The following is a 25,750-nucleotide window of genomic DNA, read 5'->3' as shown; positions in this document are numbered from 1 at the left end:
TTTGTTATTATAGGTCTTTTCCTTCTCTTGTGTTTCTTGTCTAGAGAAGTTCCTTTAGCATTTGTTGTAAAGCTGGTTTGGTGGTGCTGAAGTCTCTCAGCTTTTGCTTGTCTGTAAAGGTTTTAATTTCTCCATCATATCTGAATGAGATCCTTGCTGGGTAGAGTAGTCTTGGTTGCAGGTTTTTCTCCTTCATCACTTTCAGTATGTCCTGCCACTCCCTTCTGGCTTGTAGGGTTTCTGCTGAGAGATCAGCTGTTAACCTTATGGGGATTCCCTTGTGTTTTATTTGTTGTTTTTCCCTTGCTGCTTTTAATATGCTTTCTTTGTATTTAATTTTTGACATTTTGATTAATATGTGTCTTGGTGTATTTCTCCTTGGATTAATCTGTATGGGACTCTCTGTGCTTCCTGGACTTGATTAACTATTTCCTTTCCCATATTAGGGAAGTTTTCAACTATAATCTCTTCATATATTTTCTCAGTCCCTTTCTTTTTCTCTTCTTCTTCAGGAACCCCTATAATTCGAATGTTGGTGCATTTAATGTTGTCCCAGAGGTCTCTGAGACTGTCCTCAGTTCTTTTCTTTCTTTTTTTCTTTATTCTGCTCTGCAGTAGTTATTTCCACTATTTTATCTTGCAGGTCACTTATCCGTTCTTCTGCCTCAGTTATTCTGCTATTGATCCCATCTAGAGTACTTTTAATTTCATTTATTGTGTTGTTCATCGTTGCTTGTTTCATCTTTATTTCTTCTAGGTCCTTGTTAACTGTTTCTTACATTTTGTCCATTCTATTTCCAAGATTTCGGATCATCCTTACTATCATTATTCTGAATTCTTTTTCAGGTAGACTCCCTATTTCCTCTTCATTTGTTAGGTCTGGTGCATTTTTATCTTGCTCCTTTATCTGCTGTGTGTTTTTCTGTCTTCTCATTTTGCTTATCTTACTGTGTTTGGGGTCTTCTTTTTGCAGGCTGCAGGTTTGTAGTTCCCGCTGTTTTTGATGTCTGTCTCCAGTGGCTAAGGTTGGTTCAGTGGGTTGTGTAGGCTTCCTGGTGGAGGGGACTAGTGCCTGTGTTGTGGTGGATGAGGCTGGGTCTTGTCTCTCTAGTGGGCAGGTTCACGTCTGGTGGTGTGTTTTGGGGAGTCTGTGGCCTTATTATGATTTTAGGCAGCCTCTCTGCTAATGGGTGGGGTTGTGTTCCTGTTTTGCTAGTTGTTTGGCATAGGTTGTCCAGCACTGTAGCTTGCTGGTCGTTGAGTGAAGCTGGGTGCTGGTGTTAAGATGGAGGTCTCTGGGAGATTTTCGCCCTTTGATATTATGTGGAGCTGGGAGGTCTCTCGTTGACCAGTGTCCTGTAGTTGGCTCTCCTACCTCAGAGGCAGAGCCCTGACTCCTGGCTGGAGCACCAAGAGCCTTTCATCCACACAGCTCAGAATAAAAGGAAGAAAAAGTAGAGAGAATTAGTAGAAGTATGAGGAAAGAAAGAAAGGAAGGAAGGAAGGAAGGAAGGAAGGAAGGAAGGACGGAAGAAAGAAAGAAAGAAAGAAAGAAAGAAAGAAAGAAAGAAATTAAGAAGCAAAGAAGGAAAGAAAGGAGGGAGGGAGGGAGGAAGGAAGGAAGGAGGGAAAGAAGGAAAAAAGACAGAAAGAAAGAAGATACAGTAAAATAAAAGTATAATAAAGTTATTGAATTAAAAATACTTATTTAGAAAAAAATAAAAGGGACGGATAGAACCTTAGGACAAATGTTGGAAGCAAAGCTATACAGACAAAATCTTACACAGAAGCATACACATACACCCTCACAAAAAGAGGTAAAGGGGAAAAAAAATCATAAATCTTGCTCTCAGAGACCACCTCCTCATTTTGGGATGATTCGTTGTCTAAAGGATGGAAGGAAGGAAGGAAAGAAAGGAAGGAAGGAAGAAAGAAAGAAAGAAAGAAAGAAAGAAAGAAAGAAAGAAAGAAAGAAAGAAAGAAAGAAAGAAAGAAAAATAAAGTTATTTAATTATTAAGAAAAAAATTTTAAAAAAAACCATGGACGGATAGAACCCTAGGGTAAATGGTGGAAGCAAAACTATACAGACAAGATCTCACACAGAAGCATACACATACACATTCACAAAAAGAGGAAAAGGGGAAAAAATCATAGATCTTGCTCTCGAAGCCCACCTCCCTCCTCAATTTGGGATGACTCGTCTATTCATGTATTCCACAGATGCAGGGTACATCAAGTTGATTGTGGATCTTTAATCCGCTGCCTCTGAGGCTGCTGGGAGAGATTTCCCTTTCTCTTCTTTGTTCTCACAGCTCACAGGGGCTCAGCTTTGGATTTGGCCCTGCCTCTGCGTGTAGGTCGCTGGAGGGCGTCTGTTTTTTGCTCAGGCAGGACGAGGTTAAAGGAGCCGCTGATTCGGGGGCTCTGGCGCACTCAGGCCGGGGGTGGGGGTGGGGATGGGGAGGGAGGGGCACTGCGTGCGGGGCGGGCCTGCGGCGGCAGAGGCCGGCGTGACGTTGCACCAACCTGAGGCCCGCGGTGCGTTCTTCCGGGGAAGTTGTCCCTGGATTCCGGGAACCTGGCAGTGGCGGGCTGCACAGGCTCCGCGGAAGATGGGTGTGGATAGTTACCTGTGCTCGCACACAGGCCCCTTGGTGGCGGCAGCAGCAGCCTTAGCGTCTCCTGCCCGTCTCTGGGGTCCGCGCTTTTAGCCGCGGCTCGCGCCCATCTCTGGAGTTCCTTTAAGCAGAGCTCTTAAACCCCTCTCCTCGCGCACCAGGAAACAGAGAGGTAAGAAAAAGTCTCTTGCCTCTTCGGCAGGTGCAGACTTTTCCCCGGACTCCCTCCCGGCTAGCCGTGGTGCACTAACCCCTTCAGGCTACGTTCAAGCCGCCAACCCCACACTGACAACTGTTTCCTTGTCTACATTCTTCCCCCACATGTGCACACTTGCTATAATATATATAAATACACACACACACACAAATATACACACTACTTGTTCATTCATTCCTTAAGTAGGATCTTAGGGTAGTAACTTTTCTGAGCCCAGTCTTTTATATCGGCAAAATTAGAATTACAATACCTGTCTTATTATCTTGCAAAGTCCATACGAGAAAAATGGGAAAAAATGTACATATATATGTATGATAATAAGTGTTTCCTTCCTTGTAATAGAGAACAAGTCTGTTCAAATTTCACTGTAATTACTGTAGTTATTGACTGATTTTTAGAGGTATTTTCTTTAATAGCAATAGAGATTTTGAAAGGGATGCCTTTTCAGTGCACTTCATTCCCTACAAACCAAGGGCGAAGCAAAGCCCCTCCATTCTGCTCTGGTTCCACCCCCAAGTTTGTCCCCCCAGTGTCAGAACCTGTCTATATCTCTGATCTACCTTGGTTCAAATCAAATCTCTTGCTGTAAAACTTCAATGACCTTAGAAAAAAGTGTGTAATGTCATGGAAAATATCTATTTTACAAGAGGTATCTGATAAACTTATACATGCAAAAGATGTTCAGTGTTGTTCTGGAAACTGTAGCCTGGATAGTCCTCAATGCAAAATGAAACATTTCTTTAAAAAACTGGTATTTCAATTTTCCCTTTTTAGATGAACTAATAAAAACAAAACATCTGGGCTTCCCTGGTGGCGCAGTGGTTGAGAGTCCGCCTGCCGATGTAGGGGACACGGGTTTGTGCCCCGGTCCGGGAAGATCCCACATGCCGCGGAGCGGCTGGGCTCGTGAGCCATGACCGCTGACCCTGTGTGTCCGGTGCCTGTGCTCCGCAACGGTAGAGGCCACAGCAGTGAGAGGCCCGCGTACCGCAAAAAAAAAAAAAATCCTAGTAATAATTGGTTTCAGTTTATCTAGATTTTGCTTAAAATGCAAGGGTCTGTGATTATGGCCAAAGTGGCTAGAGCCAAGTGAAGGCATTTGGGGGGCCCTCATGCCTTTTCTTTCTGTGTTAGACAGGACTCTGGAGAGCTAGAAAAGCAGCTGAAGCAAGTCTTGAAGGAGCGGAGCACCATCCTCCGCCAGCTGACAAAAACATCAAGAGAACTTGATGGAATTAAAGTCAACCTTCAGGTGAGATGAAAACTAATTTTCTCAGCAGCAAAGGGTAAGGAGTCACCTGGTTTGTCTCAGTGGGTTAACATGCAAAGACTTCTGCATTTTTTTTTTTACCAGTTTTGAATATATTTCTGGGCTTGAACATGGGAGTTATTATTTATTATTATATGAGCTTTGAAAAGAAATGTCATTTGAAATGCAGTCTGGGAATCTGTGGTTTGCAAATTCAGGAATGAGAAAACTGTGTGCTTGGCAAAGCCATCAATTTCTCACAGTTTCTAAGATCAGTTTGACCCCTGTGTTTCTTATATTACAAAATGATGAAAAGCAGTTATGGCTAAGAGTCATAAATGAATATAGAAATGATCTCCTGAAGAGAACTTTAAATTCCACAAAGGATAGTTCTGAAAATTCTTTAATAAACCTCATTACTAAAATGGGTAAATGCCTTGCAAAGGAAAGTGTCATCTGTGAATATGTATTAGTACTCAGTGAAATCTAAATCAAAAACCAAAGACAAGATCTATATCTGATAAGAAAAGTTTCTGAAATATCTGAGAATATATTTTAATATTTTCCTTTAACATTGTATTTTTGAATACATACTGATACTAAAAGCTTTGTATGTATTATAGGATTTAATTCTCCTAATATATCAATGCGGGTAGGCACTATAAATGTGAGTTTTCTTGTTACACATGAGGAATCATGCTTGAATGTCACAAAGGAAACCAGAGTTTAAATGCAGGCAGTCTGACTCCACAGCCGGTCTGTTAGTTATCGCACTGAACCAAGTTTCTGAACCTTGTGTAATCACCATTGTTCTTAGCTTTTTAGTCCCATGATGATGATTATGGTGTCAGTAAGCACTACAGTTTATTGAATGTGGTCTCTTGTGTTAGGTCCTCTTTCTCCAATTTTTAATTAATTTTCACATGATGATTATGCTATGATTATTATTAGCCTCATTTTACCAGTGAGAAAACAGAGTTAGAAAAGGGCTTGGAATCTGAGAGCACAGAGAAAGTTAGGAGGTGGATCTGGTATTTTGAACCCAATACCCAAGCTCTTGTTCCAGAAGTTGTATTACATCTTGAGAACATGAAAATAGCAGAAAATTTACTCACACTCCAGTAGGATACAGTGACAGGTAGCAAGATGGTAACAGTGCAGGAATAACAGTTCTATGGTAGAAGTTTGCACAGAGCATTAGGGACGCACTGACTAGGATGAAAATGGGTGCATATTGATTTCCATATAGGAAGTTGAGGCCAGAATGCTACTTTTTCATTAAGTAGAAATTCACAAGTTTTATGAGACTTCAAAGAATATTTAAGACACTTGCACCTTCTTAGAGGCATGAAACACCTGGCACGTTGAGAATTTTTCAAGCTTATGGTGAAATAAATGCCCATGAGTGGTCAGTACTTCCAGCCACGACACTCAGTATCTCTATACTAGCAGCCTAAGTTAAGTCAACCTAAGTGTCCATCGACAGATGAATGGATAAAGAAGATGTGGCACATATATACAATGGAATATCACTCAGCCATAGCAGGAAACGAAATTGAGTTATTTGTAGTGAAGTGGATGGACCTAGAGACTGTCATACAGAGTGAAGTAAGTCAGAAAGAGAAAAACAAATACCGTAAATACCGTATGCTAACATATATATAGAATCCAAAAAAAAGAGATATCGAATTACAGTCTAGGAAATTACTTGAAATAAATGTACAATTTTGTGGAGTTACTTTTTGAAAGGGTAATACATCTATCACTAAATGTAATTGCAATCTTTTAAAATGCCTTTTTTTAATTTTGTGACAGCCATTGTGCAAGGAGTTTTTTATTTAATTTTTATCTTATTAAATCCCCTCAACAAGCTTTTCACAAAATAAGATAATATTTTACTCATTGTACAGTGAGGAAATGAAATTCAAAGAGGCCACAGGAATCTCCCAAAGTCATACATCTAATAAATGTTGATTCCAGGTTTCAAACTCATAGTAAATAAATAAATATATTGCCCATTGTACACATTTTTTTTCATATTTTTTTCCAGTGGGGCTTCATAAAGACATGAGCTTTGAAAGCCTTGTTCATCTCTGTAACCATAGCACCTGGATGGCATCACAATATAGATCCATATATAAACATTGTATTAATTAAGTAGTAGGTATATCAATCTTTGCTATCCTTAAAGTCATCAAAATTATTTTCCAAGACGTATACCCCACTTCTCTGGACATTGCTGGGGAAATAATAATCAAATACTAATGAGTTCTTCTAATTGGATACATTTTTCAGACCCTCATCTGCATACTTACCCTTTTCATATTTTCATTTCTTCATTTCATGTTTTCTTTTGTTTTTAATTTCTTGAGGATAGTGCCATGCCCTTTTAATCTTTGTTTCCTTCAGAATGCCTGGAGTGTAGCAGATGGTAAAATGAATAAGCATATTTTTATTATACTTTTCACCAAGTGCTTTCACACATCTATTATCCCCTTTGAGTTTTCCAGGAACTGTCTAATGTAGGCTCTTCAAAATTCTCATCCCTGTTTATCAGATAAGGAAGTCAAAGTGCAGATTTTGTGACCTGTCCCAGGTCATGTGGCCATGATGCACTTTGAACTGTAAATCCCATGATTGGTGATTTTCCCCCAAACCTGCTTTTTTGTGTTTTACGTCAAGCTACTCTTTTCAAATAAACAGAGCACCTTTTATTGGCTGCCTCCTAATAATGATATCAATCAGTCATTTTAGGGAAAAGGGTTCTCTTGTGATGCTCACCCCACCACATCCATATCAGAATGCTTAACTTACTACATGAAAATTGTTTCTAGCATTAGGCTGAAAAAGTGGTGAAGGCAGACACTATGGCTTTGTTGTTAATTAAATATTAGGTAAGCAACATGTTTGCCATTCTTGTTATTGTCAGTTCCTTACCTGTCATAGCTGCTCTTTTTACAAACAATATTATTGTGTCTGTTTTAACTTTTAATATCAAAAAGGATAGGTCACCCTGTTAAATAATATACTAAGTATAAATAAGAAAGTTTTCAGGGAAGGATTAACGGGTCAGATTCTCTAATGAGAAAAGCTCAATGGGCTTTTCTCTTTTAATTCAGGGTCTGTCAATGCTGAATTTGCCAGAGTAAATAAACAGTAATGACTGTTTTTTTCTTTAATATACTATCTATACAGAACAGTTACAATTTTAAATGGCCCTAGTTTTTCTATGCATTGTAATGCGTTACTCATAAATAATAAATAGGCCAGACCAAACAGGTGCATGCCATTTGACTGCTTTCATCCTGATGTATTATTACTTAGCTTATTTAGGGAGGCCTTTTATGTCCCCTTGTGTTTGTAGAAACTATGCCAGAACCAGTTTAACATGCCTGCAGAGAACATAGTAAAACTTCAAATGAAGAGCAGATCTGTTTTATATTCACTTATAAAGAGACCTAGGTATTTGGAGAGTACTTTCTCCTCCACTGAACCTCTAAAGGCTGAATCTCAGTTCATTCCCTTTCACTCACTGTGTAGCACTTGCACCACTTGGTGTCATAAATTGTGCATCCTGAGAGCCTATGTGCATCCTGAGAGCCATGGGGACCATCATGGCCTCGTTTGTACATTCTTATTTCAGGGCATAAGTGCAGCCACCCCTTGTGCCATAAACACAAAAGTAAAGTAAGCTTCAATTTATCACATGAATAAGACTTCCTTTTCCCACTTTTCTTATCAGAATTTGAAAAACGATGAGAAATCTGCCAAAACTGATGTTCAGAAGCTTCTGGAAATAGGTCAGAAACAAAGGTAAGGCTGTGTTTTCCTTTTATTTTCTTAGTTCTTTTCCTCCATAGCCAAACTCCATTCAGAGACTTCACAAGAATAAATTTATTCTAAATGCATTCATTTCTTTATATTCTTACTTACACTTTAATGTATAAGAATCTTGTTCAAATGTAGATCCTTATAAAATAAGTGTAGGGTGGCTCTTGAGATTCTGCATTTCTAACACGTTCCCTGGTGATGGGTGATCCCGATACTGATGCTGCTTGTCTGCAGATCTCAATTCAACCGTTAAGGATCTGGAGTACTTTCCTTTATCGTCCCACTAAGATGGGCCCACATAAGTCTGCCCATCAATAGATCCAATAACAATGATATCAGTGGGCCGTTGTTTTTTTTTGTTTTTTTTTTTTCAGATTCTGTGATCTGAAGTTTATAACTTGTAGAGGACTTTGGCCTTTTTTAATAGTATCAAAACTTGGTCGTGGCGATAGTGGTGGGGGGTGGTAAGAAATGGGGTAAACTTAATGCAGTAGAATTGGAACAGTTTTATTATTGTTGCCGTGTTTATTTTGGAAGGAAGTGAACTATGAGCTAGATTTCTATGCAGTATTAAAAAAACTATATGACTTGAAATTGCTTCTCAAGGAAAAAAAAAAAGCCAAGGTATTTTAAGGTAGAAACAAGCCAGCATTTGTTATTTGTTATACGTTTACTAGAGGCTCTACTAGATGCTTTATATTTTTTTTTCTTGTTTCAACACCACAAGTATAGATTAAATATTATTGTCCCCATTCAGTAAATGGGAAATTATTGCTCAAAATGCTTAAGTGAATTGATGAGAGTTGTGTTAATTGGAATTTGCTCTGCTGTGTCTTACCCATAGCCATACCCTTTCAAGATAGTTTACTGATTCAAATCAAAAAGCTGTTTAAAAAGTTGACAGATGCTACACTATGTAGTCCCTTCTCACCATCTTCTATCTTCTCCACTGTCCTTGCCTCTTGACCCAGAAACCTCATGGCATTGAGGCAATGACATGTTAAAAATCAAATCAAGCATCTTATATTGACTCTTGTTATTATTTAAATGGAATCATTATTTATTGAACATGAAATTCTCTCCAAAGTCCAGTATTAAAAAGATGTCATATAAAATATGGGTCTGAGCATGTTTCCAAAATTACATGATTTTAAATTATTTTATTCGTTTGAAATAATCCACTTTTTAAAACACCTGTGCTCAATATCACACAAGTATATGTGATTCACTGAGTTAGTGAAGAATCATAAACAATATTTTTCAATAGAAATAGCTAGTCAAAATATTACCAAGCCTAAGCTTGTACTGCTCCCTGCACAACAGGCCAGTAATCAAGAGACGAGTTCTTGAGACAAGAAATAGTGACTTTATTCAGAAAGCCATAAAAACCGAGAAGATCATGGGCTTGTGCCCCAAAGAACCATCTCGCCTGAGTTAGAATTCAGGCTCCTTTTATATACTAAAACGGCAGCCTCCGGAGGGCATGTGTTACTTTTTTCTTCCCTGCAGTCACTCACAGGTAGACCTGGTCAGGATGTTTCCTGTGAGCTAAACAAAGGTATTTTAGCTTAATGCTCATTACCTGGGATGCAGGGTTCCCAGAGATGGACCGTTATGTATAATTTAAGCTTATAGGCAACATCCCTTTAGTGATCAACTTGTAATAGAATACAAAATGTTCTTCCCTATTACAAAAACAGACCAAGAGTCATTGAAAATTATCACTTCTTGTAGAGTCTTCCATGTTGGGAAAAGATAATAAACAAAAACATAAAAATAGAAATGACTTTGGCATAATGCATGTGCAATACCAGTGAGAGGGTTGCAGTGACTGAAGAAGACAGATTGAGTCAGGAAAGATCAGAAAATAAAGCTGTTGTGCATAGACTGGGACCACTCAAAGGTTAGCTCAGTGTGGACTTCAGCATAAGCAGCAGAAAACCCATTCATGTAGCTCTGTAAAATAATGATATAATTAAAGAATTATATTAGGGGAATTATTCTGACAACATTGTTCAAGGCAGAAAGAAAGAGACATAGACCAGGTTGAGGAAAGGTCCCCTAGAGAAGAGACAGAGACATCTCATCAGTGAGGACCATGGAGTGAAAGAGCAACAAAATCAGCCTTTCTTTATTGCAGGAGAGACACAGATGAAGAGACAGCCTTATGCATGATGTGAATAAGGAAAAACCTGTTCTTTTAGCTTACTGATATTTTCTTAAATTATCTATGGTTGTTTCTACATGACACACAAAATATCCAGGCAAATGAGGAAAAACATGGTTGGAGTTATTAAGAATTTCAGGCCATCATCTCTACATTTGGCATGGTATACAGATAGCCAGATGATGGACCAAGTTTTTCAATGAATGTGTTAAATGGAGCATATATTTTGCTATTGTGATTTCAAAGTTTTATCCAAAATTATAAAATTTGTTAAAATGCATAACTTGTATAATGTACACAAAGTCAGCATGGAAAATTCAATAAATCCTAACAATAGGTGATTTCTCAAAAGTATAATACATTTGATATATTAGTTTTTGCTGTTTAGTTAGAGTTATAAAAATCATGGTTATCTGAATGTGAAGGAGGCTATATATCTCATTTCCAAAATAAAAGAGATTAATAACAGTAAAAGAGAAAAAAGTTATCTCAGACTATAAAAAGTATTAACTGATGGCAAATTTAGAAGTATTATCATAGCCTGAAAGACTAAAATGTGTTGCAGATGCCATATACACCCAGTTCTCAGTAACTACATGTCCTCTGGGATCCTTGTCACCTGGCCCTTACCTGGCGAAGTAGTCCCTAGAAGTCATGCTGCTTTTATGTGTCTCTGACATCACGGGCTACAGTTAATTACCTCATAGGTGTCTCTACCAAAACAAAACTGAATCAGTTAGAATTTCCTTCTTGGAATTGTAACCAACAGGCAACTAATAAAGTCCCTCTGTGTAGCTGTACTAGATTGTAAGTAAGTAAACGCAGAGGATATGGCATGGTCGTAAACAACCAGGTAGTGAGAGCAGCATGTCTTTCTGCCAAAGAGGTACAGAGAAAGTAATGTGTATATGTGTGTTTGTGTGTGTAGTGTACGTGTGTGCGTGTGCACATGCACGCATACTTTTACATGAGAAGGAGAAAGTTGCATTGACTCTTGATTGTTACATTTCAGAAATATTTAGACAGCTTAGGTAATATTCATAGAAGTGTCCTCCGGTTGATGGAGAGACTTTTAAGCCATACTATGTGAAGAGTGAGAGTAAGTAACCAAAAAATAGAGACCCTGGGAGATAGGCGAGTACCCTGAAGTTTCTGAAAAGCTGTCTTGAAAATAAAAAGGAATAAAACATTTTACTCTCTACGGTGGATGGTGGGTAGAGATTTTGAGAAGGCAGTTTTGGACTCTGTGTACTAATGGATTTTAGTATATCGAGTTCTCTGTAAAGGAAAAGAATGCCTGAGATAGTGGCAAGGTTTCTATCTGTGATGTTATGACAATACAATCTGGTAACCACATGAAAAGAATACCTTCCTGTAGGGTGAGGTATTTTTATATTTATAATTGGGGATGGAAGATGTGTGAAACAGCTGCCTTTTAAAATCCCTTGTAACCATGAAATTCTATGGTAAAATGTACTCAACATCTGAGAAACCCCATCACAGTGTCGCTGGAGGCAACAGTTCTTTAGAATTCAAGCTTCAGTTTAGTGCCAAATAGAGCCCAAGAGTAGCTCTACATAGTTTGTGCAAATCCCATTTGGTGGAGGGGGGGTGGTCGGAGTAGAACAGAGCAAGTTGTGGGACAGGAGTTTGGGGCCACCTAAAGCATGGGAGCAGTGAAAATGTGCAGAAATAAGTCTGAAAAAGGAGATGGAGAGGTTCAGAAGTTTCAAAAGTCCCACTTTGCCATTCTGTCTGATAGCTTTCCTCGCCATGAAAATGAGAATTCTGTACCTTCTCCAGCTTTTAACAGTTTTTGCAACTTATTTTTTTCTTACTCCCTATTGCCTATAGATGTCAGTATGTGGGCATTTTTGAATATATATACATATATAAACACTTATTTTAATTTTTATAAAATATATGAATTTTATCATTTAATTTTAAAATATATGTATCACTTTAAAATAAAACTGAGAATTTTAAAACCCAGAAATAACAAATAAGTATTACAAGATTTTATTACAACTTTTTTCTAGTTGGAAATATAATAGTCCTATTGCATTTTTATTCAGTACTTGTTGAAGATTTGAGTGTTAGGAATAGAATGTAGATCCTTCCTTCTTTCTTTCTGTCTGTCTGTCTCCCTCAATAGGGGTAGTATAATGACTCTCTAGAATTTGAGCACATAGTCTGCAGAACACAATTCCACCACCTCTTTATGTATCAGTTTTCCATTTTATGGACTGCCTGGTATACTGTAAGCCTACAATATATGTAAATATTACTATTATTTTGTATTATATTATGCCACGCATGCTCTTTGTGGAAAATATCAGGAGAAATAATGGAAATCTACATGTGAAACAATTGTGATAAATAAAACCGGTTTGAGGCCGTAATGGAAGCTGAGAATTAAAATCCACTTTAAGCAAAAGCATGTTAAAGCTTTACCCAAACAAGCATAAATCATCTAAAAACCAAAGTGACTGTAATTATTCTATAACTTGTTCCTGCTATACGTTGCCTTGATAAACAAAATCCAGATTGATTCCAGCGATCGTATAGACTCTCATGGATATTCCTAAAATTGAAACTGGGACCTAATAGTTTCTAGAGTAATCATTAAATCCTTCTGGATAAAAGAGCAGCTTGTGGTTGTGCAGGATGTGGTGGTCAAAGAATGAACACAGGGACCTCAAGTGGTGCCAGTGGTTGTGATAATGGTTTCGTGTATTACGTGATTATTTTCCAGGCATTTGCTAAGCATTTTACCTATATTACATCTTCTAAACCTCACTATAAACCTATGAGGTAGTTCTATTATTGTGCCCATTTATAGGTGAAAAAAAAAAAAAAAAGAGTCTAAGAACATGCTTTCCTATCCCATAGTCTCTTTATTGTGGTTACACACCAAGAAAATATTTTTGTTCCAGAAGTTGTCTTTTCGCTCTAGACTGGGAAATTTAGTTTGTCTGCTGGTAAGACTAGAAGAGGTTTCTGTTTGGTTGTTGCTGTTGCGTTGAAGGAGTTTATTCCTTTAGCCATACTTAACACACACCTACACACACACTCACTCATATACTGTAATCTGCTATCTGAACTTTTTTTTTTTTTTTACATCTTTATTGGAGTATAATTGCTTTACAATGGTGTGTTAGTTTTTTTTTTATAACAAAGTGAATCAGTTATACATATACATATGTTCCCATATCTCTTCCCTCTTGCATCTCCCTCCCTCCCACCCTCCCTATCCCATCCCTCTAGGTGGTCACAAAGCACCGAGCTGATCTCCCTGTGCTATGCGGCTGCTTCCCACTAGCTAGCTATTTTACGTTTGGTAGTGTATATATGTCCATGCCACTCTCTCACTTTGTCCCAGCTTACCCTTCCCCCTCCCCATATCCTCAAGCCCATTCTCTAGTAGGTCTATGTCTTTATTCCTGTCTTACCCCAAGATTCTTCATGACTTATTTTTTTTTAGATTCTATATATATGTGTTAGCATACGGTATTTGTCTTTCTCTTTCTGACTTACTTCACTCTGTATGACAGACTCTAGGTCCATCCACCTCATTACAAATAGCTCAATTTCGTTTCTTTTTATGGCTGAGTAATATTCCATTGTATATATATGCCACATCTTCTTTATCCATTCATCTGATGACGGACACTTAGGTTGTTACCATCTCCTGGCTATTGTAAATAGAGCTGCAATGAACATTTTGGTACATGACTCTTTTTGAATTATGGTTTTCTCAGGATATATGCCCAGTTGTGGGATTGCTGGGTCATATGGTAGTTCTATTTGTAGTTTTAAATGAACCTACATACTGTTCTCCATAGTGGCTGTACCAATTCACATTCCCACCAGCAATGCAAGAGTGTTCCCTATTCTCCACACCCTCTCCAGCATTTATTGTTTCTAGATTTTTTTATGTTGGCCATTCTGACTGGTGTGAGATGATATCTCATTGTAGTTTTGATTTGCATTTCTCTAATGATTAATGATGTTGAGCATTCTTTCATGTGTTTGTTGGCAGTCTGTATATCTTCTTTGGAGAAATGTCTATTTAGGTCTTCTGCCCATTTTTGGATTGCGTTGTTTGTTTTTTTGGTATTAAGCTGCATGACCTGCTTGTAAATTCTGGAGATTAATCCTTTGTCAGTTGCTTCATTTGCAAATATTTTCTCCCATTCTGAGGGTTGTCTTTTGGTCTTGTTTATGGTTTCCTTTGCTGTGCAAAAGCTTTGAAGTTTCATTAGGTCCCATCTGTTTATATTTCTTTTTATTTCCATTTCTCTCTGAGGTGGGTCAAAAAGGATCTTGCTGTGATTTATGTCATAGAGTGTTCTGCCTATGTTTTCCTCTAAGAGTTTGATAGTTTCTGGCCTTACATTTAGGTCTTTAATCTATTTTGAGCTTATTTTTGTGTATGGTGTTAGGGAGTGATCTAATCTCATACATTTACATGTACCTGTCCAGTTTTCCCAGCACCACTTATTGAAGACGCTGTCCTTTCTACACTGGACATTCCTGCCTCCTTTATTAAAGATAAGGTGACCATATGTGCGTGGGTTGATCTCTGGGATTTCTATCCTGTTCCATTGATCTATATTTCTGTTTTTGTGCCAGTACCATAGTGTCTTGATTACTGTAGCTTTGTAGTAAACTCTGAAGTCAGGGAGCCTGATTCCTCCAGCTCCGTTTTTTGTTCTCAAGATTGCTTTGGCTATTCGGGGTCTTTTGTGTTTCCATACAAATAGTGAATTTTTTTGTTCTCGTTCTGTGAAAAATGCCAGTGGTAGTTTGATAGGGATTGCATTGAATCTGTAGATTGCTTTGGGTAGTAGAGTCATTTTCACAATGTTGATCCTTCCAATCCAAGAACATGGTATATCTCTCCATCTATTTGTATCATCTTTAATTTCTTTCATCAGTGTCTTATAATTTTCTGCATACAGGTCTTTTGTCTCCTTAGATAGGTTTATTCCTAGATATTTTATTCTTTTTGTTGCAATGGTAAATGGGAGTGTTTTCTTGATTTCACTTGCAGATTTTTCATCATTAGTGTACAGAAATACCAGAGATTTCTGTGCATTGATTTTGTATCCTGCTACTTTACCAAATTCATTGATTAGCTCTAGTAGTTTTCTGGTAGTATCTTTCGGATTCTCTATGTATAGTATCATGTCATCTGCAAACAGTGACAGCTTTACTTCTTCTTTTCCAATTTGGATTCCTTTTATTTCCTTTTCTTCTCTGATTGCTGTGGCTAAAACTTCCAAAACTATGTTGAATAAGAATGGTTAGAGTGGGCAACCTTGTCTTGTTCCTGATCTTAGTGGAAATGGTTTCAGTTTTTCACCATTGAGGACGATGTTGGCTGTGGGTTTGTCATATATGGCCTTTATTATGTTGAGGAAAGTTCCCTCTATTCCTACTTTCTCGAGGGTTTTTATCATAAATGGGTGTTGAATTTTGTCAAAAGCTTTCTCTGCATCTATTGAGATGGCCATATGGTTTTTCTCCTTCAATTTGTTAATATGGTGTATCACGTTGATTGATTTGCGTATATTGAAGAATCCTTGCATTCCTGGAATAAACCCCACTTGATCATGGTGTATGATCCTTTTAATGTGCTGTTGGATTCTGTTTGCTAGTATTTTGTTGAGGATTTTTGCATCTATGTGCATCAGTGATATTGGCCTGTAGTTTACTTTCTTTGTGACATCCTTGTCTGGTTTTGGTATCAGGGTGATGGTGGCCTCGTAGAATGAGTTTGGGAGTGTTCCTCCCTCTGCTATATTTTGGAAGAGTTTGAGAAGCATAGGTATTAGCTCTTCTCTAAATGTTTGATAGAATTCGCCTGTGAAGCCATCTGGTCCTGGGCTTTTGTTTGTTGGAAGATTTTTAATCACAGTTTCAATTTCAGTGCTTGTGATTGGTCTGTTCATATTTTCTATTTCTTCCTGATTCAGTCTTGGCAGGTTGTGCATTTCTAAGAATTTGTCCATTTCTTCCAGATTGTCCTTTTTATTGGCATAGAGTTGCTTGTAGTAGTCTCTCATGATCTTTTGTATTTCTGCAGTGTCAGTTGTTACTTCTCTGTATCATTTCTAATTCTATTGATTTGAGTCTTCTCCCTATTTTTCTTGAGAGTCTGGCTAATGGTTTGTCAATTTTGTTTATCGTCTTAAAGAACCAGCTTTTAGTATTATTGATCTTTGCTATCATTTCCTTCATTTCTTTTTCATTTATTTCTGATCTGATTTTTATGATTTCTTTCCTTCTGCTAACTTTGGGGTTTTTTTGTTCTTCTTTCTCTAATTGCTTTAGGTGGAAGGTTAGGTTTTTTATTCGAGATGTTTCCTGTTTCTTAAGGTAGGATTGTATTGCTATAAACTTCCCTCTTAGAACTGCTTTTGCTGCATCCCATAGGTTTTGGGTCGTCGTGTCTCCATTGTCATTTGTTTCCAGGTATTTTTTGATTTCCTCTTTGATATCTTCAGTGATCACTTCATTATTAAGTAGTGTACTGTTTAGCCTCCATGTGTTTGTATTTTTTACAGGTCTTTTCCTGTAATTGATATCTATTCTCATAGTGTTGTGGTCGGAAAACATCCTTGATACAGTTTCAGTTTTCTTAAATTTACCAAGGCTTGATTTGTGACCCAAGACATGATCTATCGTGGAGAATGTTCTATGAGCACTTGAGAAAAATGTGTATTCTGTTGTTTTTGGATGGAATGTTCTATAAATATCAATTAAGTCCATCTTGTTTAATGTATCATTTAAAGCTTGTATTTCCTTATTAATTTTCATTTTGGATGATCTGTCCATGGGTGAAAGTGGGGTGTTAAGTCCCCTACTATGAATGGGTTACTGTCGATTTCCCCTTTTATGGCTGTTAGTATTTGCCTTATGTACTGAGGTGCTCCTATGTTAGGTGCATAAGTTTTTACAATTGTTATATCTTCTTCGTGGATTGATCTCTTGATCATTATGTAGTGTCCCTCTTTGTCTCTTCTAATAGTCTTTATTTTAAAGCCTATCTTGTCTGATATGAGAATTGCTACTCCAGCTTTCTTTTGGTGTCCATTTTCATGGAATATCTTTTTCCATTCCCTTACTTTCAGTCTGTATGTGTCTCTAGGTCTGAAATGGGTCTCTTGTAGACAGCATATATATGGGTCTTGTTTTTTTATCCATTCAGCCAGTCTGTGTCTTTTGTTGGAAGCATTTAATCCATTTACATTTAAGGTAATTATCGATATGTATGTTCCTATTCCCATTTTCTTAATTGTTTTGGGTTTGTTATTATAGGTCTTTTCCTTCTCTTGTGTTTCTTGTCTAGAGAAGTTCCTTTAGCATTTGTTGTAAAGCTGGTTTGGTGGTGCTGAAGTCTCTCAGCTTTTGCTTGTCTGTAAAGGTTTTAATTTCTCCATCAAATCTGAATGAGATCTTTGCTGGGTAGAGTAATCTTGGTTGTAGGTTTTTCTCCTTCATCACTTTACATATGTCCTGCCACTCCCTTCTGGTTTTCAGAGTTTCTGCTGAAAGATCAGCTGTTAACCTTATGGGGATTCCCTTGTTTGTTATTTGTTGTTTTTCCCTTGCTGCTTTTAATATGTTTTCTTTGTATTTAATTTTTGACAGTTTGATTAATATGTGTCTTGGCATATTTCTCCTTGGATTTATCCTGTATGGGACTCTCTGTGCTTCTTGGGCTTGATTAACTATTTCCTTTCCCATATTAGGGAAGTTTTCAACTATAATCTCTTCATATATTTTCTCAGTCCCTTTCTTTTTCTCTTCTTCTTCTGGAACCCCTATAATTCGAATGTTGGTACGTTTAATGTTGTCCCAGGTGTCTCTGAGACTGTCCTCAATTCTTTTCGTTGTTTTTTCTTTGTTCTGCTCTGCAGTAGTTATTTCCACTATTTTATCTTCCAGGTCACTCATCCGTTCTTCTGCCTCAATTATTCTGCTATTGATCCCTTCTAGAGTATTTTTAATTTCATTTATTGTGTTGTTCATCGTTGCTTGTTTCATCTTTATTTCTTCTAGGTCCTTGTTAAATGTTCCTTGCATTTTGTCTATTCTATTTCCAAGATTTTGGATCATCTTTACTATCATTATTCTGAATTCTTTTTCAGGTAGACTGCCTATTTCCTCTTCATTTGTTACATCTGGTGGGTTTTTATCTTGCTCCTTCATATGCTGTGTGTTTTTCTGTCTTCTCATTTTGCTTATCTTACTGTGTTTGGGGTCTCCTTTTTGCAGGCTGCAGGTTCGTAGTTCCTGTTGTTTTTGGTGTTTGTCCCCAGTGGCTAAGGTTGGTTCAGTGTGTTGTGTAGTCTTCCTGGTGGAGGGGACTAGTGCCTGTGTTCTGGTGGATGAGGCTGGATCTTGTCTTTCTGGTGGGCAGGTCAACGTCTGGTGGTGTGTTTTGGGGTGTCTGTGGACTTATTATGATTTTAGGGAGCCTCTCTGCTGATGGGTGGGGTTGTGTTCCTGTCTTGCTAGTTGTTTGGCATATGGTGTCCAGCACTGTAGCTTGCTGGTCATTGAGTGAAGCTGCGTGTTGGTGTTGAGATGGAGATCTTTGGGAGATTTTCCCCGTTTGATATTACATGGAGCTGGGAGGTCCCTTGTGCACCAGTGTCCTGAAGTTGACTCTCCAACCTCAGAGGCACAGCACTGACTCCTGGCTGTAGCACCAAGAGTCTTTCATCCACAGGGCTCAGAATGAAAGGGAGAAAAAGTAAAAAGAAAGGAAGAAAGAGGATAAAATAAAATAAATTAAGATAAAATAAAATAAAGTTATTAAAATAAAAAAAAATAATTATTAAGAAAAAATTTTTTTAAATCGTTATAACAAAAAATGGATGGATAGAACCCTAGGACAAATGGTGAAAGCAAAGCTATACAGAAAAAACTCACACAGAAGCATACACATACACACTCACAAAAAGAGAAGAAGGGGAAAAAATAATAAATCTTGCTCTCAAAGTCCACCTCCTCAATTTGGGATGATTCGTTGTCTATTCAGGTATTCCACAGATGCAGGGTACATCAAGTTGATTGTGTAGATTCAATCCGCTGCTCCTGAGGCTGCTGGGAGTGATTTCCCTTTCTCTTCTTTGTTCGCACAGCTCCCGGTGTTCAGCTTTGGATTTGGCCCCGCCTCTGCGTGTAGGTCGCCTCTTCTTCGCTCAGACAGGACGGGGTTAAAGTAGCCGCTGATTCTGGGTCTCTGGCTCACTCAGGCTGGGGAGAGGGAGGGGCACGGAGTGCAGGGCGGGCCTGCGGCGGCAGAGACCTGCATGACGTTGCACAAGCCTGAGGTGCTCCGTGCGTTCTCCTGGGGAAGTTGTCCCTGTATCCCGGGACCCTGGCAGTGGCGGGCTGCACAGGCTCCCAGGAGGGCCGGTGTGGAGAGTGACCTGTGCTCGCACACAGGCTTCTTGGTGGCGGCAGCAGCAGCCTTATCGTCTCATGCCCGTCTCTGGCGTCCGCGCTGTTAGCGGCAGCTCGAGCCTGTCTCTGGAGCTCCTTTAAGCAGCGCTCTTAATCCCCTCTCCTCGCGCACCAGGAAACAAAGAGGGAAGTGCTAAGTCTCTTGCCTCTTCGGCAGGTCCAGACTTTTTCCCAGTCTCCCTCTCGGCTAGCCGTGGTGCACTAACCTCCACAGACTGTGTTCACGCCACCAACCCCAGTCCTATCCCTGCGCTCCGACTGAAACCCAAGCCTCAGCTCCCAGACCCGCCTGCCCCGGCGGGTGAGCAGACAAGCCTCTCAGGCTGGTGAGTGCTGGTCGGCACCGATCCTCTGTGCGGGAATCACTCCACTTTGCCCGCCGCAACCCTGTTGCTGCGCTCTCCTCCACGGCCCCGAAGCTCCCCCACTCCACCACCCACAGTCTCCGCCCTCAAAGGGGCTTCCTAGTGTGTGGAAACGTTTCCTCCTTCACAGCTCCCTTCCACCGGTGCAGGTCCCGTCCTTATCCTTTTGTCTCTGTTTTTCCTTTTTTCTTTTGCCCTACCCAGGTACGTGGGGAGTTTCTTGCCTTTTGGGAGGTCTGAGGTCTTCTGCCAGCATTCAGTAGGTGTTCTGTAGGAGTTGTTCCACGTGTAGATGTATTTCTGGTGTATCTGTGGGGAGGAAGGTGATCTCCACGTCTTACTCTTCCGCCATCTTCCCCCTCTCTCCTATCTGAACTTTTTGAAGTGATAGCTTAGGTGATAAAATGAAGGCACAGTAATATAATAAAATTTGTCATAATTGAGAAAATCCTAAACCCTTGAGAGGAATTCATATTTATGAAAATATTTATATTTTTAATGTGAGACAGGGTCCTTATGTCCTACTGAACTTGAGACACAATATGTATATATGTGCAGGTGTATTTTTTATTATCTCCAATAAATGAGGCAGCTTTTGCATTAAATATACGTCTTTTTTCTCTTTGTTTTTACAAAAAGTCTCAGACCTTATACAGGATGTCTAAAGCACAGTGCTTTAGAATTAGTTAATGTGGAGCATCCTAGGGAATGATAATTTTATCCCATCAGCAAATCTATGTTAACTTTTTTTCTAAACAGCATGTTCACACCCTGGCATGCTGTCACTAAAATTAGCTTTCTAACTCTAATTATTATATCGATTTGATTTAACACATTATGCAGCTCACAGATGATTCACACAGTAGGATTCTTATAAGACACAATAGTAAGGCAATTTCCCTTAAATACAGCTTGCTTTTAGTGCTTGCATGGGAGAGAAGGCTCTTTATTACCAGAGTCCTGAGATACATCTTGTATGTTTAACCGTGGCTCTATATATTCTAGTTATGTTTCCTAAATGTATATATACAGCAAAACCTCCTTTCATCGTGTAAATAGGAAATAAGAGATTTATATGATGTCTCTCTTTTGCTCTCTATTTTCTACTAAACAGAGAACAAATGAAGTCTCTCCAGGAGGCCCTGGAAAATCAGCTTAAAGAGACAACTGAGAAAGCAGAAAAACAGCAGGCTACTGTAAGTGTTTCTCTTCTGTGTCCTTTGCTTTGGGCCTGGAAAATTGTTAACTTTTTTCCCTAAAATCATTATGGAACAAATACACCTGTGACAAATATAAATGAAAGTATAATGAAAACAACACAATCAACAAGATTACAAAAATACTTAGCAGCAATCATTTCAAAAAAATATTTTCATTGTATTTGATTTTTAGGGGTCTTCTGATTCCTAACGCTTATTTATGGATGAAAAACTCAGGGCAAGAGTGTTGGTGTCGGGCCCCCTATCAGTGGCTCTTGAATTTTGGGGTGTGACCTTGAACTAAGTTAAACTATACAGATCCCTAAGCCATACCCTGCATCCACTGAATAGACATCTCCCAAGGGTGGAGCCACACCATCTGCCTACTTAATCAACTACACAGGTGATTCTGAGACACCCCAAAGTTTAAGAATCAAACTTCTCTCCAGAATTTCTCTCTCAAAATGATGTTCTATTGACCCTCACGTTTCAGTTCTTATAACTGATATTCACCACGGGCAGGACAGATAGTGTTCTGGATAGTAGTGCTAAAAACTAGATTTCTACCTCATTCCCCACATGCACTTATGTACCATTTATGGAGATTGAACCTTTTATCTTGTTCGAGGACCTGAATCTATTTCAAAATATAGTATATTAATAGAAAATTTGAGGTATAGTAAGACCAATAGATCAGGAAACAATTACCTTTGGAAAGATAGTTTATTTCTCACAGTTCCCAAGAGGGAGGCATGCCACATGACCGGGGACCACGCAGGCAAGCACCAGGTCAGGCACAAGGCAAAGGAAGGTGGGGAAACTGTGCACAAGAGCCTTTACTGTGGTTTCTGTGGGAAGGAATGGGCTAGGCAGGGTAAGCAGGCCTAGGATTGGCCCATTTGAATTATTTCAGCAGGCTCTGGGGCACAGGGACTATTTTTCTGGTATCCGGCCCTGGGGTGATTAAGGCAGGTGGACAGTCGCCTGAAGTGTGAGAACTCAGTACAAGGGGTGGCTGGAGTTCTAGGCTCTGTATTGGTTAGTGTGTATTTGAAAAGCTTACCACCAGGAGAAGTGGGTGGGGGAGGAGCAGCGATGAGGAAGGCAGGAGGTCAAGATAGGATGATGCAAGCATATTACTGGGTTGTCCATAACAAGGCTAGTCTGCGTATATGTGTAAGGTAGATGTTAAAGCATCAAGTTTACAGAAGCTAGAAACTGGACTAATACAAGGTCTTCATCCAGGTTGATTACCTGGGATCCCAGCTCCTTTAAGAATTGTCATCCTGTCTTTCTTTTGCAAGTCTTCCTTGAATAATCTGGATTAGGGTATAAAGTTTCGCTTCTGAAACTTAGCCCTGTCTGTCATCTGGGGTACCTGCTTCTTGGAGACAGTCTTTGTCATAATGGCTGTTGATTCTTCTGGGTGCAGGATTATTTCTTGTTAATAAATTCACTGTTATCTGTCCAGCCCACCTGTAAGGATGAGCATCTTTGTTGTTCTCTGTTATGCCATGGCAACACTCACTGCTAACGTACAAGGTGTTCTAGTGTCTGGCTCTTTGGACAGCAGGTGTTACATAAAAGAACAGACATATTTTTAGCACTATCATGTTGATTCCTCCCCTCAGAATCTGACCCAGCATAAGGAGCAACCCTAATTGCAATCCCATTTCTTTCTTGATCTATCGCATTTAATCTCAACTTCTTCATAGCCCAGTCACAAATAATGACAGTTAGAACAGAATAGAAATATTCACAATACTGTTTTCTCAGATTCTCACAATAAAACTGCACACTACTGTTGTTGTTTTTTTTGTTTGTTTTTTTTTTTCTGAAAATGAATAACTCTTGCTTGTATTTACACATCTAGCATTTGGAGAAGCCAAGGCATGAACCTGTGTTTATTCCAATATGTTATGCACAGTGTGTCTAACATCCCAAAAGAAGAAAGCTCTAACATTTGAAAGAGCTCAACAAAAGTTAGAAGAGTCAAGTATGGCAAAAGTGGGGACAAAGGATGCATAGTTGGGAAGAAGGAGGAGACAGGACTGGCCGAGTCAGCTTTATCCTCACCTCAGAATCCTTGCAGTGCTTTTCTTAAAGTTCAGCATTGAATCTTGAGGGAGGATTTTCCTCTCGCACCCCAAAATACTCTACTAAACCAGGAACACCCTATATGTATTCATAACCTAACATGTGCTACAGAATAAGAATATTCTGGGTTTAAATTCCTAGTGGACAATCTACTATCTGTAAATTTGAGTAAGCTCTTTAACTTCTGCAGGTTTCCTTATTTGAAGAATTTGGGGAATAATTAAAATTAAAATAACATACATAATTTCCCTAAAATTATATCTGGCATATAGTAGATAGTAGAATCTAAACTAAATTTGATCTACTCAATAGAAAGAAAAAAATAAAATAAATAAATTATCCAATTGAAAGAAAAATGTAGGCAAAAGAATTACTGTTGGCAGAAGTTTCAATGTATTAGAAATAATGATAATTTAAATGGGTTAATTTTAATAATAATTTTTAAAAGACACAGAATAACTGCAATTAAGAAATTAGGACAATATATGCAAATGTGCTAATTTTAACAACTGAGAAGACCACATACTTAAAGTAAGCAATACAGGAAAATATATGCAAAACAACATAAAAGAAGTAAATGATTGACAGCAATATTAATGCTGGCAAATAGAATTTAAAGCACAGATATAATGTAAGAGAGAGCATTATATGCTAGCAAAGAAAAATAAATAAATAAAATGAGGTGGTTATAGTTATAACCATCATAAACATAAATGTACTTAACAAATCAGCTTCCATATCCATCAATCTATAAGTGAAGGGAGAAATAGGCAAATACAAAAATCTTAAAAATACAACTTGTAGTAATAAATATTAGATATATATAGAAATCTCTAAAAAAGTGACTATATTCTTTTTAAGTACATGCAGGATATCTATAGAAATTTTATAGAAATATAATATGTATAATACAAAAAGTTATATACGTTCAAAAATATGACTAGCATATATACTATGTTATTCAATCCTTTTGTTATAAAATTTAAAATAACTTTTTATAAATGGTTAAACAATTCTTTATGTTTGGAAAATATATAATACATTTTCTAATAACCCTTCGGTTAATAAGAAATAATAAAAGAAATAAAGAAATACTTAATAATAGTGAAGACACTATATGCCAATATAATAATTGAGGTGAATTGATAGCTTTAAATGCATTTTTTCAGAAAATAAAAGATTAGCAACATAAATTCAAGAAGTTATTTAAAAAGCAAAACATCAGTGCAATAAAGAGCGTATTTTAAAGACTAGTGAAGACAATAATAAAATAGAAAACAAAAAAAGGTATATTTAAGTTATTTAAAAAGACTATGATAAAAGACTTTAAGATATGAGAAAGATTAAGAATAGAAAGACAGACTCAAATTTTAAAATGTTGAATTAAAAAAAGAGCTAAGGGCTTCCCTGGTGGCACAGTGGTTGGGAGTCCGCCTGCCGATGCAGGGGACACGGGTTCGTGCCCTGGTCCGGGAAGATCCCACATGCCGCGGAGCGGCTAGGCCCGTGAGCCATGGCCGCTGAGCCTGCGTGTCAGGAGCCTGTGCTCCACAACGGGAGAGGACACAACAGTGAGAGGCCCGCTTACCGCAAAAAAAAAAAAAAAAAAAAAAAAAAAGAGCTAAGAGTCATAATTGTAATAGGAATTCAAACAAATAACGTATTATGAGCAACAGTTCCCTGATACAATTGAATAGCTGAACACAGTTGGAATTTTATTATGCTAAAAGACCTCCTTTCCCAAGTATTTCAAAGCCAGAAGGTTTTCATGGTGACTTCTACTAATTTTTAAAGATCAGTTGACTTCAAATATAGGCAAATATTTTCTGGAAAATAGAAAAAAATTGAAAACTTTCATCTCATTTTGAAAACTTCATCAGTTATGATTCCAAAATCAACTAATGGCTGTATGTGTAAACTAATAGCTATTTTTCTACTAACGAATGTACATGTAAAAGGTCTATAAGAACAAATTCAAGACTATATTAACAAAATATATCATCATGATCAATAAATGCAAATACCTGCGGAAATAAATAATACTTATCTTTTGGAGGGAATGTGTTTATGTTTTGAGTTGAATGACTGATATTTTCTAAGTCAAAGTCCAGAAAGAGATGACAGAAAGCTTAACAAATATGGGAATAACATATATTTAGTAAAAGCATGATTTTTTTTTAATGTGCATCTGGTGGAATCTAGGAAAAGATAGATTTCATAGTACTGGGACTCATCACTTCCAAACTTTGGTAAAGACTCAAACTGTTTGTGCCTTTTTTTCCCTATTTGAGGATTCTATGTTAACTAAGGATTAAATAAGTATATATTTTAATTGTTGCAAATCATTCAACAATTACTCTTTCTGCTAGGAAGACTATAGTTGATGTAGTTGAAAGTTGGATAAGAAGGGGAGAATGAAATAATTGTAATTGCTCACTCTCAAACAGAGGGAAAACATTTAGATTTGATTCTGTAAATATTGTGCTATTTTAGATTTAAGAGCAGATACTCTTATGTGCTGCC

General features: G+C 38.0%; 1 protein-coding gene across 5 annotated transcripts in view; it reads left to right on the top strand.

Annotated features, from left to right (window-relative positions):
• Positions 1 to 25,750, top strand: part of LUZP2 (leucine zipper protein 2) — a 512,515-nt gene that overhangs the window by 280,604 nt on the left and 206,161 nt on the right. For 3 of the 5 annotated variants that reach the window (XM_079930100.1, XM_079930103.1, XM_079930099.1), the window contains 3 exons: positions 3,971 to 4,088; positions 7,828 to 7,898; positions 21,046 to 21,127. In XM_079930100.1, the coding sequence (XP_079786226.1) occupies positions 3,971 to 4,088; positions 7,828 to 7,898; positions 21,046 to 21,127 (271 nt within the window). Of the gene's footprint in view, positions 1 to 2,632; positions 2,792 to 3,970; positions 4,089 to 7,827; positions 7,899 to 21,045; positions 21,128 to 25,750 lie in introns of those variants that run through there. The other 2 variants (XM_079930102.1, XM_079930101.1) reach the window with 2 other exon arrangements.

This window comes from Stenella coeruleoalba (genome assembly GCF_951394435.1).
Source record: "Stenella coeruleoalba genome assembly, chromosome: 8".
In the NCBI taxonomy this organism is placed as follows: domain Eukaryota; kingdom Metazoa; phylum Chordata; class Mammalia; order Artiodactyla; family Delphinidae; genus Stenella; species Stenella coeruleoalba.
Note: the sequence above shows the minus strand (reverse complement) of the source record. Positions and strands in the feature narration are given on the sequence as shown.